Genomic DNA, 14,108 nt, shown 5'->3' on the forward strand with positions numbered 1-14,108 from the left:
AAGTTTTTCATGGAAGATTCTGTCATAGAGTCATTTTTCTGATATAGGTTAGAATAAAAAGACTGGAATGCTTGCAGAATTTTTGGAGGATTAAGTGTTGTGGAGCCATCCTGTAATCCGAGGTTTGGAAGTGTGAAGCTAGTGAATTTGGGAGAGAGCTTTCTTGCTAATAGCGTACTCATCTTGTCTCTCTGAAAGTAGAATTTCGCATTATTCCATTTCAAGGATCCCTCGGCCCTTACTGTATGAGCTAAGTTTAAAGCTATTCTTGCTGTGTCTAATTGTGCTATTTGGACCTTAGAAGGGTCCCTTTTGTGTTGTTTACATAGGGCCTTGAAGTCCCTCTCGAGTTTCTCTATCTCCGCTATATGTTCTTTCTTCCGTTGAGAAGACATTTGAATGAGTTTTCCCCGTATGGTAGCTTTATGAGCGGCCCATAGAGTCTCCGCTGAGATTCCCTCCACATCATTCCGCAAAAAATAATCTTTCAACTCCCTCTCAATCTCTATCACTGAAATAGGGTCATTAAGGATAGTGTCATTGAGTCTCCACTGGATAGTGGGTGGTTTGTGGGAACTGCCCCGTAAGGTGATGACCACAATGGCGTGGTCTGATAAGGCTGTGTCCTTGATATAGGCCTTGACTAGGGATGAGCTTCGAGTTCGAGTCGAACTCATGTTCGACTCGAACATTGGCTGTTCACAAGTTCACCGAACAGCGAACAATTTGGGGTGTTCGCGGCAAATTCGAATGCCGCGGAACACCCTTTAAAAGTCTATGGGAGAAATCAAAAGTGCTAATTTTAAAGGCTAATATGCAAGTTATTGTCATAAAAAGTGTTTGGGGACCTGGGTCCTGCCCCAGGGGACATGGATCAATGCAAAAAAAAAGTTTTAAAAACGGCCGTTTTTTCAGGAGCAGTGATTTTAATAATGCTTAAAGTCAATCAATAAAAGTGTAATATCCCTTTAAATTTCGTACCTGGGGGGTGTCTATAGTGTGCCTGTAAAGGGGCGCATGTTTCCTGTGTTTAGAACAGTCTGACAGCAAAATGACATTTTGAAGGAAAAAACTCATTTAAAACTACCCGCGGCTATTGCATTGCCGACAATACACATAGAAGTTCATTGATAAAAACGGCATGGGAATTCCCCAAAGGGGAACCCCGAACCAAAATTAAAAAAAAAAAATGACGTGGGAGTCCCCCTAAATTCCATACCAGGCCCTTCAGGTCTGGTATGGATATTAAGGGGAACCCCGGCCAAAATTTAAAAAAAAAAATGACGTGGGGTTCCCCCTAAATTCCATACCAGACCCTTCAGGTCTGGTATGGATTTTAAGGGGAACCCCGCGCCAAAAAAAAAAAAAAAAACGGCGTGGGGTCCCCCCAAAAATCCATACCAGACCCTTATCCGAGCACGCAACCTGGCAGGCCGCAGGAAAAGAGGGGGGGACGAGAGTGCGGCCCCCCCTCCCTCCTGAACCGTACCAGGCCAAATGCCCTCAACATTGGGAGGGTGCTTTGGGGTAGCCCCCCAAAACACCTTGTCCCCATGTTGATGAGGACAAGGGCCTCATCCCCACAACCCTGGCCGGTGGTTGTGGGGGTCTGCGGGCGGGGGGCTTATCGGAATCTGGAAGCCCCCTTTAACAAGGTGACCCCCAGATCCCGGCCCCCCCCGTGTGAAATGGTAAGGGGGTACATAAGTACCCCTACCATTTCACGAAAAAAGTGTCAAAAATGTTAAAAATGACAAGAGACAGTTTTTGACAATTCCTTTATTTAAATGCTTCTTCTTTCTTCTATCTTCCTTCATCTTCTGGTTCTTCTGGTTCTTCTGGCTCTTCTGGTTCTTCCTCCGGCGTTCTCGTCCAGCATCTCCTCCGCGGCGTCTTCTATCTTCTTCTCCTCGGGCCGCTCCGCACCCATGGCATGGGGGGGAGGCTCCCGCTCTTCTCTTCTTCTTTTCTTCTCTTCTTCTTTTCTTCTCTTCTTCTCTTCTTCATTTTCTTCTCCGGGCCGCTCCGCAATCCATGCTGGCATGGAGGGAGGCTCCCGCTGTGTGACGGCGCTCCTTGTCTGACAGTTCTTAAATAACGGGGGGGCGGGGCCACCCGGTGACCCCGCCCCCCTCTGACGCACGGTGACTTGACGGGACTTCCCTGTGACGTCACGGGGAATGCCACAGGGAAGTCCCGTCAAGTCACCGTGCGTCAGAGGGGGGCGGGGTCACCGGTGGCCCCGCCCCCCCGTTATTTAAGAACTGTCAGACGAGGAGCGCCGTCACACAGCAGGAGCCTCCCTCCATGCCAGCATGGATTGCGGAGCGGCCCGGAGAAGAAAATGAAGAAGAGAAGAAAAGAAGAAGAGAAGAGCGGGAGCCTCCCCCCCATGCCATGGGTGCGGAGCGGCCCGAGGAGAAGAAGACAGAAGACGCCGCGGAGGAGATGCTGGACGAGAACGCCGGAGGAAGAACCAGAAGAGCCAGAAGAACCAGAAGAACCAGAAGATGAAGGAAGATAGAAGAAAGAAGAAGCATTTAAATAAAGGAATTGTCAAAAACTGTCTCTTGTCATTTTTAACATTTTTGACACTTTTTTCGTGAAATGGTAGGGGTACTTATGTACCCCCTTACCATTTCACACGGGGGGGGCCCGGGATCTGGGGGTCACCTTGTTAAAGGGGGCTTCCAGATTCCGATAAGCCCCCCGCCCGCAGACCCCCACAACCACCGGCCAGGGTTGTGGGGATGAGGCCCTTGTCCTCATCAACATGGGGACAAGGTGTTTTGGGGGGCTACCCCAAAGCACCCTCCCAATGTTGAGGGCATGTGGCCTGGTACGGTTCAGGAGGGAGGGGGGCCGCACTCTCGTCCCCCCCTCTTTTCCTGCGGCCTGCCAGGTTGCGTGCTCGGATAAGGGTCTGGTATGGATTTTTGGGGGGACCCCACGCCGTTTTTTTTTTTTTTTTTTTGGCGCAGGGTTCCCCTTAAAATCCATACCAGACCTGAAGGGTCTGGTATGGAATTTAGGGGGAACCCCACGTCATTTTTTTTTTTTAATTTTGGCCGGGGTTCCCCTTAATATCCATACCAGACCTGAAGGGCCTGGTATGGAATTTAGGAGGACTCCCACGTCATTTTTTTTTTTCAATTTTGGTTCGGGGTTCCCCTTTGGGGAATTCCCATGCCGTTTTTATCAATGAACTTCTATGTGTATTGTCGGCGATGCAATAGCCGCGGGTAGTTTTAAATGAGTTTTTTCCTTCAAAATGTCATTTTGCTGTCAGACTGTTCTAAACACAGGAAACATGCGCCCCTTTACAGGCATACTATAGACACCCCCCAGGTACGAAATTTAAAGGGATATTACACTTTTATTGTTTGACTTTAAGCATTATTAAAATCACTGCTCCTGAAAAAACGGCCGTTTTTAAAACTTTTTTTTGCATTGATCCATGTCCCCTGGGGCAGGACCCAGGCCCCAAACACTTTTTATGACAATAACTTGCATATAAGCCTTTAAAATTAGCACTTTTGATTATTCATGTTCGTGTCCCATAGACTTTAACGGTGTTCGCATGTTCGAACGAACTTTTTTCCTGTTCGCATGTTCTGGTGCGAACCGAACAGGGGGGTGTTCGGCTCATCCCTAGCCTTGACCACATAAGGGATATGGATCGCTGAAAGGAGGATATGGTCAATACTGGAGTATGTTCTGTGTGGGTTTGAGTAATGTGTAAAATCTCTCTTTGTGGGGTTATGTTCTCTCCAAATATCGGCTAAGCCTTGTTGATAAATAAGTTTCGCAATCTTAGAACTTGTTTTTGTGGGGCGGACTGATTGTGCGGCTAGAGCTTTGGATTTATCTAGACTTGGGTCGAAGGCGACATTAGAGTCACCTCCGAATATTACCGTTCCTTCTAATAGGGGACTTAGAGTTTGAAACATTGCTTGAAAGAATTTTGTCTGACCCTTGTTGGGGAAGTAATATGATATGAACGAGTATAAGCACTCATCTATTCTACCCTTTACCATAATGAATCTACCCTCTGGGTCTCTGTGCACCAGACTGGGCTTGAATTTACAATTTTTCGCTAATAGTCAAGGGGAGGTATGGGGGAAAGAGGGGTGAAGGTAGAGGTGGGGAGGTAAAAGGAGGGGGATGGGGGATGAGCGGGAGGGAAGAGGGGGAGGATTAAGAAGGGATGCATCCTAATCTACTAGGGGATAGATATTCCTATCCCTAGGTTGTTAGGGGAGCGAGTTAGAAATCCCCTAAAAAGTCCTCTGCATGTCCCCCTAGAGTCTTTGGAGAATTCATCATAGGGTTCTATCATGTCCGACTCCTGGTCTCCAAATCCACTAGCCGGTGTTGAAGAAATCCAAGAGGGGAGGAGGGTCGAAGAACCAGTTTTCTGTTGCTTGTTGTCAAGTTGAGAGATAGAGAACAGGGTAATCCTCTTGAAGAAGGGGGAGGGGCAATGGTAGTCCGACCTGCTTGGGTAGGACCCAAAGATCCAGCAGAAGTGCTTGCTTTGCATAGAGTGACATTCTTGTGGATCGGTGGGACCTTTCAGGTCCGAGGTTTCAGAATCAGAAGATGTACTGAAGGTGGGGGATTCCATTAACCCTGATGGGTCCGTCCCCCATATCAGAAAGTAGTGTCATTAGGGTTATTAGTGTCCTGGATTTGTCCCTGATGAGTAAGTTGTATGTAAACATGGAAACACTTGTCGGAGTCAGGTGGGCAGCAGTTCCCTCAAGCGTCTGCTTTTGGTAGTTTTCCATAATGGGGAAACTGGGCTGGCCGGAGTAGGTCTCTTGTAGGATCCGGATTGTGTATTTGAAGTGTCCATCTCTGAGTCCTGAGATATAAGCTTCAGGGAAAGGAGGACCCGTTCTCCTTCATGCAGATTGGTGAATGAGTGGGTTTTACCTTTGTAGGTGAATTTTAAAGCAAAGGGGAAAGCCCACCAGTATCTAATTTCCTTCTGCGTCAGGATTAGTAATAGTGGTTTGAGGGCTCTGCGCTTTTGTATCGTCATAGGCGAAATGTCCGCAAATATTTGAACATCATGGCCTTGGAAGGAGATGTGCGGTTGCTGGCGGGAAAGCTTCATAATGTCCTCTTTCACTCCGTAGTAGTTCGGCTTCACCACTACATCCCTGGGGGACCCATCCTTCCTGGGGGGGTCCCAGTGATCTGTGGGCTCTGTCTAACTCCAGCTTGTGTGTAGAAATATCAGGAATAAGGGTTTTGATCAAATCTTGAACCGCTGTAGGGACGTCTGTGCAAGATTCTGGAATGCCTCTGACCCTAAAATTCTCCCTTCTCGATCGGTTTTCCAAATCATCGATCCTATTTAAGGCCACATCCAACTGCTCCTGTATGATCTGAATGTGATCAGTGTTTTGATTGGTTCTTGCTACTGTATAATCGAGTTTCTGTTCAATCGCTTCTATTCTGGTGCCTAGGTTCTGGAAATCAGAGCGAATGTCATTTGTGATTTTGTGGGCTGTGTTAGCTAATCCCCTCTCCACAAGCTCAGATAACTTGAGAAAGAGATCCCCTGCATTCTGGGGCATGTCGGTGTCTGGGCCTCCCATGATGTTGTTAGTGTGATGGAGGTTTGAGTTATGTCCCATAGGAGAGAGCATGGGGGTGGCCAGGGAGTGATCATCCAGAATGTCTGTGCTATAATTTGAGGGGGCTGCAGTGAGGAGGGGTGAAGGGATCGCTGGAGGAGGAAATGACAGTGTAGCAGGGGCGATCACTTGCCTGTTGTCCTGTGTTCCTCCTGATGCTGTGTCTCGTGTCTGAGGCGCAGCCGCCATCTTGGATTCGGCCTGCACTCCTCCCAGATCCCTTTTAGCTGATGTGCCTGGCATGGGTGGGATGCCGCTGTGTTCCCCGAGCAGATCCCGCTGAGTACGGGGTCGCGGCTGGCCTTGAGACGGCGCTAGGGCAGCTGGCTGGCTGGAGTAGTGAGGAGCTCCCGGCTTACGCGGCCATCTTGGAATCCCGCGCGCATGCGCCTCCCAAAGTGTATCTTTCCATATGTGTTTTAAGCTCCTGTTCCTTTTTCTTAAATCTGGTGCTTGTAACTATGAGTTCATAGTCCTCATACCACTTGGAGATAGAGTCATCAAATGATTTTAACTCAACATCATACTGTGTACAAAGTAGGGACATCATACCAAACGAACAAGATTGTAAATTTGTCTCCCAACTGGATTTCAATGGTTCCTCTATCTTTTTCAGATTGGGAAAAATTTGTATTCTAAGTCCCCAAGGACTATCCAGTGTAGGGTCACCTGCCAGACACCAGGGGCTATTTATCTGGCTCAGTGTCTATGCGGTGGCTTCTACATTGGGAAGACGAAACGACAGTTTTTCAAACAAATACAAGACCATATTAAACCAATCAAAAAAAATAGGATGGATAGTGCCATCAGCCGACATGTTGACATACATCATGATTTCAATCCCCAATGTATCAAATTTTTGGCGCTTGAACATGTCCCCCTGGACTCCCGAGGGGGCAGTGTTGACCGCATTCTGTTACTGCTTGAGGCTCATTGGATTTACGATCTCAAAGCTACATTATTCCCTGGATTTAACGAGAGCCCCTAGGGGATTTCTCTTCATTGGCTGTTTTCCATGTCTGGCTGTTCTATTTTGCTGAGTTCTGTGTCAGTTTTCCTCCCCTCCCACCTCCCCCCACCCCCAACACCCCCCCCCCCCTGTTCTCATGTGCTATTGTTTTTATTATTTAATCTCTTTGTCACACAGGTATCCTTGTTGTTCATGAATAGCATTATGTTTATTATTAAATATATATTTTTGCTTGATTTCTTTCCACTCAAATACCATTCGTTATATTATATATTTTTTGTGAGTGAGCTTGGTTCCCCATATAGACACCCAGACAGGCCAGAGTTTTTGTGGTCCTGCCTTTGTGCCCCTCTGCCCTCCCTCAGTGTTTTCCTTCCAGGCCTTCTATGCCAGTTCCCGGTTCCCCTTTTCTCCCCTTTGAGGATTAGGTCTTTAGTGGTCATACGGACGCCCAGGGCATGCTTTGTCATCTTAGTGCATGCCCACTTTATGCCTAGCTGCGCCTCCGGGTCTCCCTAATCCTATGGGTGGCAGTTTGTGCCGCCCTGGATTACACCTTCACCGGTGTCTGTTTTCCATCACTGCATCCCCTGGGCTTTTGCGGGGATGCTGGGTCTATTCATGTTCGTCCTACGATATCTGTGGATGGATTTGACTCTTCCCTCCCTCCTATAGCCTTATGAGTGATGTAGTCTTAGGGACTTCCCGGCATCCTGCGCCTGCGCGTTGGCGTCTTTTTGTCCGCCTCGAGCCGGTGACGTCACACGCCGGCTCGTTGGAGGACAGATAAAACAGGCTTATCTGGCTGTTCATTCAGCCAGAGCCGGAGGGCTATACTCTATCATGTGGCGCTTATAAAATTGGTAAGCCTGGCCCTAGCCTGCTACTTGTATGCTATCCTTTTTGATTGATTCACTTATTTATTACATATTATCCTTATTAATTTCCTCTCAGCACTGTCTCATGGCTGTTACTTATCCACACAACCCAGGGTTTCCCTATTATTAGCGCTCCCTCCACCTTATGAATTAAGATTCACCAGAGACATCCTCTTTCTACTAACTCTTTAATAAACTTAGCTGTCCTTATCACCTCAGATCTTTCACTATCATATACTAGAATTCTCTTGTAATCTCACTCTTGACAACAGCTATGTTTCATATTTACATCTCCTATATTAGAATTAAGATTTTTCTTTTCTATTTTCCTTTTAGCCTGATTCCTGTACTGAATCTCAAGCAGGTATTTTAAAGCTGCTTTTAAGCCTTTCTATTTTAAGGACAGACAAATACATTACTTTGTAAGTGTCACGGAACGTCCCTCACTCCGCTTGAGTGCTTCCGTCAGTATACCGCTTCCTAAGTTCTGGAACACGAGTCCAATGGATCTTGCTATAGGAACCCCCAAGAACTAGACAACACCAGTCTTGGAGTACATCAGGACTAACTCTTTATTTGAGATCTCACACACATTTATACAGCAGGCTGACTCAACGCTAACCTAATTAACATGAGCTAATTTACTACAAAATGTACCCAGACCAGATGTACCGAGCTTCACACAGTAGTATAAACACAATAGCTGGAGCTAATTACAATTAACAATACAAACAACAATCCCCCCCCTCAGCCTATTCATCAACAGTTCATCTCCTAGCCAGTCCTGGAGGCTAATGTGATCAGCTCACTCAATTAACAGGTTGAGTTCAGAATCAACCAAACCAATAATAGTCTCTACATACATCCTGGGAGATATTGTGGACAAATATTACTGTCCCATTTTAAGTAGTCCAAGATATATTTTCTCACTCACCCTGTGCCAGGATGGCACAGGGTGACTTAGACATAAGACGTATTCTGAGTTCCACGGGCCCTCCCGTCACAGTAAATATTTATTATATGAGACAATTGTCCCCTCTGTTCTATACCTATTTGAACCAGACATTTATTTTAATTTAGCCAATAATTCTACAATAACTTTTTTTGTTCTATAGTCTTGCCCTTCTGTCCTCTATGGCCACAACTCTGACCGATTTCCTCAACCTGGAGTAGCTTGGGGGTTTGTTGGGTCCGGCCTGGTTTGTTGCTGGTGGCAACTGTTGTTTGGGTGAGTGGTTTTATCTGTGGTGTTTTTTGGAGACCAAACCCACCTATAATGCTTTTTTTTATTTATATAACTTATATGTTTGTTACAATAATTTCTTGTTTCCATTTTGTTTAGTGTTCTCATTTGAATCCTATCCTGACTTGCACATCCCCTGAAGAAGCAAATAGTGAAACATGTCGGGCTAGTGTGCAATGTATTTTCCTCTGATTTTGAATTGATCATTCAATATGACCACCAAACATTTGTTATCATTGTGAATATTTATTTTGTATCTTTTACTTTGTAATAATAAAATTTATTGGTTATTTTAATTTATGTATTTTTCTTGCATCCTCATTGGCACCGCTAAAATCCCCTCAACTTCCAGCTTTTTCCTATGATTATTTGGGATGAGGTGCCTGATTGATGGGTGTTGCACCATGAACCAGACCAACCTTCTGTTCTGTTTTATATCAAGGATGTCTCTGTACATTGCTGCATTCATCTTTCCCTCAGTCCTGACTAGTCTCCCACTTTCTGCCACTGAAATACATCTCCACAGCATGATGCTGCCACCACCATGCTTCACTGTAGGGATGGTATTGGCCAGGTGATGAGCGGTGTCTGGTTTCCTCCACACATGAGGCTTGCCATTCAGGCCAAAGAGTTCAATCTTTGTTTCATCAGACCAGAGAATTTTTTTTCTCATGGTCTGAGAGTGCTTCAGGTGCCTTTTGGCAAACTCCAGGTGGGATGTCTGCAGAAATGGTTGTTCTTCTGGAAGGTTCTCCTCTCTCCACTGAGAAAAGCTGGAGCTCTGTCAGAGTGACCTTTGGGTTCATGGTCACCTCCCTGACAAAGACCCTTCTCCCCCAATCGCTCCGTTTGGCTGGGCGGCCCGCTCTAGGAAGAGTCCTGGTGGTTCCAAACTTCTTCCATTTACGGATAATGGAGGCCACTGTGCTCATTGGGACCTTCAATGCTGCTGAAATGTTTCTGTATCCTTCCCCAGATCTGTGCCTCCATACAATCCTGTCTCGGAGGTCTACAGACACTGCTTGGACTTAATGGCTTGGTTTGTGGCCTACATGCACTGTTAACTGTGGGACCTTCTATAGACAGGTGTCTGCATTTCCAAATCTGGTCCAATCTACTGAATTTAACACAGGTGGACTCCATCCCAGTTGTAGAAACATCTCAAGGATGAGCAGTGGAAACAGGATGCAACTGAGCTCAATTTTGAGTGTCATGGCAAAGGCTGTGAATACTTATGTACATGGGATTTTATCTTTTTTTATTTTTAATAAATTTGCAAAGATTTCAAACAAACTTCTTTCACATTGTCATTATGGGTTATTGTTTGTAGAATTTTGAGGAAACTAATGAATTTAATCCATTTTAGAATAAGGCTGTAACATAACAAAATGTGGAAAAAGTGAAGCGCTGTGAATACTTTCCGGATGCACTGTACATCTTAAAAATATTCCAAAAAATCAAACTAATTGCAATTTTGTGTATCATTTTCTTGTCCATTTGTATGAAAGGTTGGGGTTAGCGTTCCTCAGTTTCTCAGACTCTAATGCAGTGGTCTCTAAACTGTGGCCTGGGGGGCAGATGTGGCCCTTTGCTTGCTTTTATCCAGCCCTTGGGGCACTATTTTCACCCACTGATACCAACAATGGGGCATAATTCCCCCCAGTGACACCAATGAAGGGGCAGAATTCCCCCCAAAGACATTAATTAAGGGGCAGAATTCCTCCCAATGACACCAACAATGGGGCCCAATGGCACCAATGTTAGGGCACAATTACTTCCAATGACACCAACAATGGGGCACAATTCCTCCCATTGACACCAAAGATGGGGCATTGTTTATTCGCACTGACATCGGGACCTCTACTACTATTGATGGCCACAGTCTGGCCCCCCTTAAATCTGAAGGACAGTAAACTGGCCATTTGTTTAGAAAGTTTTGAGACCCCTGATCTAATGTATGTTTCCAGCTCCTAGAGGGGGAAATTATTTAGCCACAAAAACAGGTCCAGAATAGTTGAAAGGAGCCATTTCACCAAAAACTGGATAAAAAGTAAATCTGTAGAGGAAGAAGGTCCATCTTCAGGTGTCCATGTCACTGACTGGCTGACATAGACACTTCCTATTGGGTTCTCTCAGGATCCAGAAGACTTCAGTGGTGGGATGATGAGGTGACCATTTGGCGTGGGCTCAGACTGCAGATCTGGATCCACCAGGAAGTGGCCTTGGTGAAGACCATGTGAATGGCAGCGTTGGGTGAGTACGAAAAACCTTCATAAGGCATTCATTTTTTAAAATAAGAGCTGAATAGTTGATAATGGGTAGAAGGAAGATGTGGGGGCCTTTCTTAAAGATTATAAGTAACTTAAACGTCACCATATTCACTAAACTGAGTAAACATTAACTTTCAAATTGAACATTGACTCTGCAAGGTCAGCAGCCTCTTCTCCTTTATCACTGTCAAAAAGTGAAGATCATTTCTCTACAGCATTTATGTTTTATTTTGACTATGTGTCATCTAATTATTTCCTCAGATTACACGGTACAGAATATAACACGACTGGTGATCTCAGGATTTGTATTAGCTGCCGCTCTATGCTTCATCTACTTCCACAACAAGTGGTAGAGAACAGGAAGAACTTCCAAGAAGCTGCCGACATCGGTTACATTTAATATGAAGATGAAAAAATTGTCTTGGTTAAATGAAAGAACGATTTATATTCTATAACCATAATACAGTAAATAGGCAGAGAGATCTCTATGGAGCTCACACAGCTCAAAATTTCCTGAGTTTTGGGGAATACAGAAGTGGTCACTCCGATCTTTCACCATCAGGAGAGTTCATGGAAGGAAATACAGAGATGCTCTGATGTAGAAATGAAGATGGCATCACAGATATTTTCAGGCTTTGCCGCTTATGATTTTGTATTAGAGACTTTGTATGCTTTTGAAAAAATATCTATACTGGTAATGTCCTCATTGTATGCATTGACAGTACAATATAATGGGTTGGGCACGCCATATATAAGAATGTTCTTAGATTGCACATGGATAATAAAGAGGTCGGGGCTGAGTGTTTTTTTCTTCAGTGGGTTCTCCATAGTCAATGTTCATATAACCATTTGTATGGATCAGTTATTGGTCTCTTCCATGAAAACTCAGAAAATGTTATGTATAAAGTGGAGCATGATGGGAAAGGGAGGAGCTTTCAGACAGACATTGAATTATATAGACCCCAGCCAATAGTGTCTGAGGAGGAGGGAAATTCTGAATACTGCGAAAGGATAGAAGGGTTTAATTCCGTCTTCAGGTGTTTTTAAAAGGCACCCAAACCCAAGAATAAAACGTAATGGGGAGATTTACTAAAACTGGAGAATCTGGTGCAGCTACACATAGGAATCAATCAGGTTCCAACTTCAGCTTTTTCAGTTAAGCTTTGACCATAAAACCTGGAAGCTTGTTGGGTTCTATCTGGAGCTGCACCAGATTTTGGACTCTCCAGTTTTCGTAAGTCTCCCCCAATATATTGCAGTGTACCAGTCTTGACATGTGGTGACTGCATTAGACTTGGTTCACACCTAAACTGGCCGCGGATCAGACAGGAACGCTGTGCATCCCCGTTCTCAGTTTCAGGGACGAATTTGCCTGAATTTGGCCCTGAAACGGAGACGCACAGACGTTACTGTGCAGTGCGGTGCGCTCCGCAGCCCCCCCCCCCCCTGAGATATGTGACCTGGCTCCCTAGAGAGCCGGTCACATTCTGCTGCTATGCGAATTGGATGGGAGGAAACCTGCATCCAATTTGCATACTGTAGGTGTGAACCCAGCCTTAGTTTACCTTTTTCATTTTTTTCCCTTTTTTCTTATTTTCACCTGGTGGTCCTACCAATAACACACTTCCTGTACTAGGGTGACAACAATCACTCACTCACTGGTATTTATAGGAGGAGCGGCATTGTCACCCCAGGACATGCTTTTGATTTGGACTAAAACAATGTCTTCCCATCTTCATCTTCAGTAAATTGGAGGGGAGATTTTTTTTTTACAGAAGATATGAAGATAACATTATTTGTGATTCCAGTACAGTTCAAAAACAAAATGTTTTTTATATATTTTGGGGGATATTTATTATAGCAAAAAGTAAAAATAAAATTGTTTTTTTCAAATTTGTCGCCATTTTTTCGCTTATAGCGCAAAAAATAAAAACCGCAGAGGTGATCAAATACCACCAAAAAAAGGCTCTATTTGTGGGAAAAAAAGGACGTCAATTTTGTTTGGGAGCAACGTTGCACGACCGCGTAATTGTCAGTTAAAGCGACACAGTGCCGAAACGCAAAAAGTGCTCTGGTCTTTGGCCAGCCAAATGGTCCAGGGCTGAAGTGGTTAATGCAATATATATGCAATAGATAATCCAATATATCTTAATGCAATATATATTATGTGTGTTCCTTGGTTTAGTATACTTTAAAATTGGTTTTAAATTGTATGTCTAGGCAAAATAAAACCCAAAGAATACGGTAGTCTCTGCAAAGCCTGCACAATCCCCCCCCTGTTTTGCTCCTTTAAATACCCTGCAAGCACTAAATAATACCAGGTGATCGGCCAGAAAAGCTCTCAGTTCTTTGTTTACCATTATGGGCTGACATTTTTCTGGCCTGAACTCATACACAATGGTGTCAGCCCTGCCTAGTTATCTTTTGCTAAACTAAAGAACACCCCCCTTTCTTCGTGTCTACAACATAGAGCAGAATTGGTTCGTAATACAAGATAAAAACTGGGAGGGCTGATAAAACATTTTGAGACAATACTACTGAGTGCACACAAGGCAAAGAAAAGCTCCAACAGGTATTTTTCTGACCCGATCTCACAGATATAACAAAACACTTCTAATGGTATCTTTAACAGAACAAAAGAGAGTGAATTAGAAAAGCTCATTGTTAGGGGTTACATAGACTTTAAATGGCTCTTAACTGTTTTTATGTACTCTTTTCTTTCTTTTTTTTTTAATAGAGGCAAAAAAAACTAAATATGAAATACAAAAATATTGTATTTTCTTATTCCTAATATTTGTTTTTTTTTTAATATAAAAATAAATGACAAAATGTGGAAATAAAGCTCAAAAGGATATATTTGTGTTTTTACCTTATTCGTTATGCATTTTAATATTTTGTATAACACAATAAAATACACAAAAAAAAAACATTCTTGTATAGTACATATTTAAATTTTATATTTAAAGTGTTACTATTTTATTTTTTTAATTTAAATTTTTTTCTGCCCTGATTCAGTTGGGTCCTGGAAGAGAGAATGTGGGTGACTCTGTCATGTGTCTGCGCCCCCCCCCCACACACACACACACTCTTGAATTTTGT

The 14,108-nt window shown here is 44.1% G+C and overlaps 1 protein-coding gene across 1 annotated transcript in view; it reads left to right on the forward strand.

Annotated features, from left to right (window-relative positions):
* Positions 1-11,362, forward strand: part of LOC141116686 (Fc receptor-like protein 6) — a 32,986-nt gene extending 21,624 nt beyond the window's left edge. The window contains exons 6-7 of the mRNA XM_073609077.1: positions 7,833-7,860; positions 11,271-11,362. Of these exons, the coding sequence (XP_073465178.1) occupies positions 7,833-7,860; positions 11,271-11,362 (120 nt within the window). The remainder of the gene's footprint in view (positions 1-7,832; positions 7,861-11,270) is intronic.
* The last annotated feature ends 2,746 nt before the right edge of the window (positions 11,363-14,108 follow it).

The sequence above is a fragment of the Aquarana catesbeiana genome, linkage group LG13, assembly GCF_042186555.1.
Source record: "Aquarana catesbeiana isolate 2022-GZ linkage group LG13, ASM4218655v1, whole genome shotgun sequence".
NCBI lineage: Eukaryota > Metazoa > Chordata > Amphibia > Anura > Ranidae > Aquarana > Aquarana catesbeiana.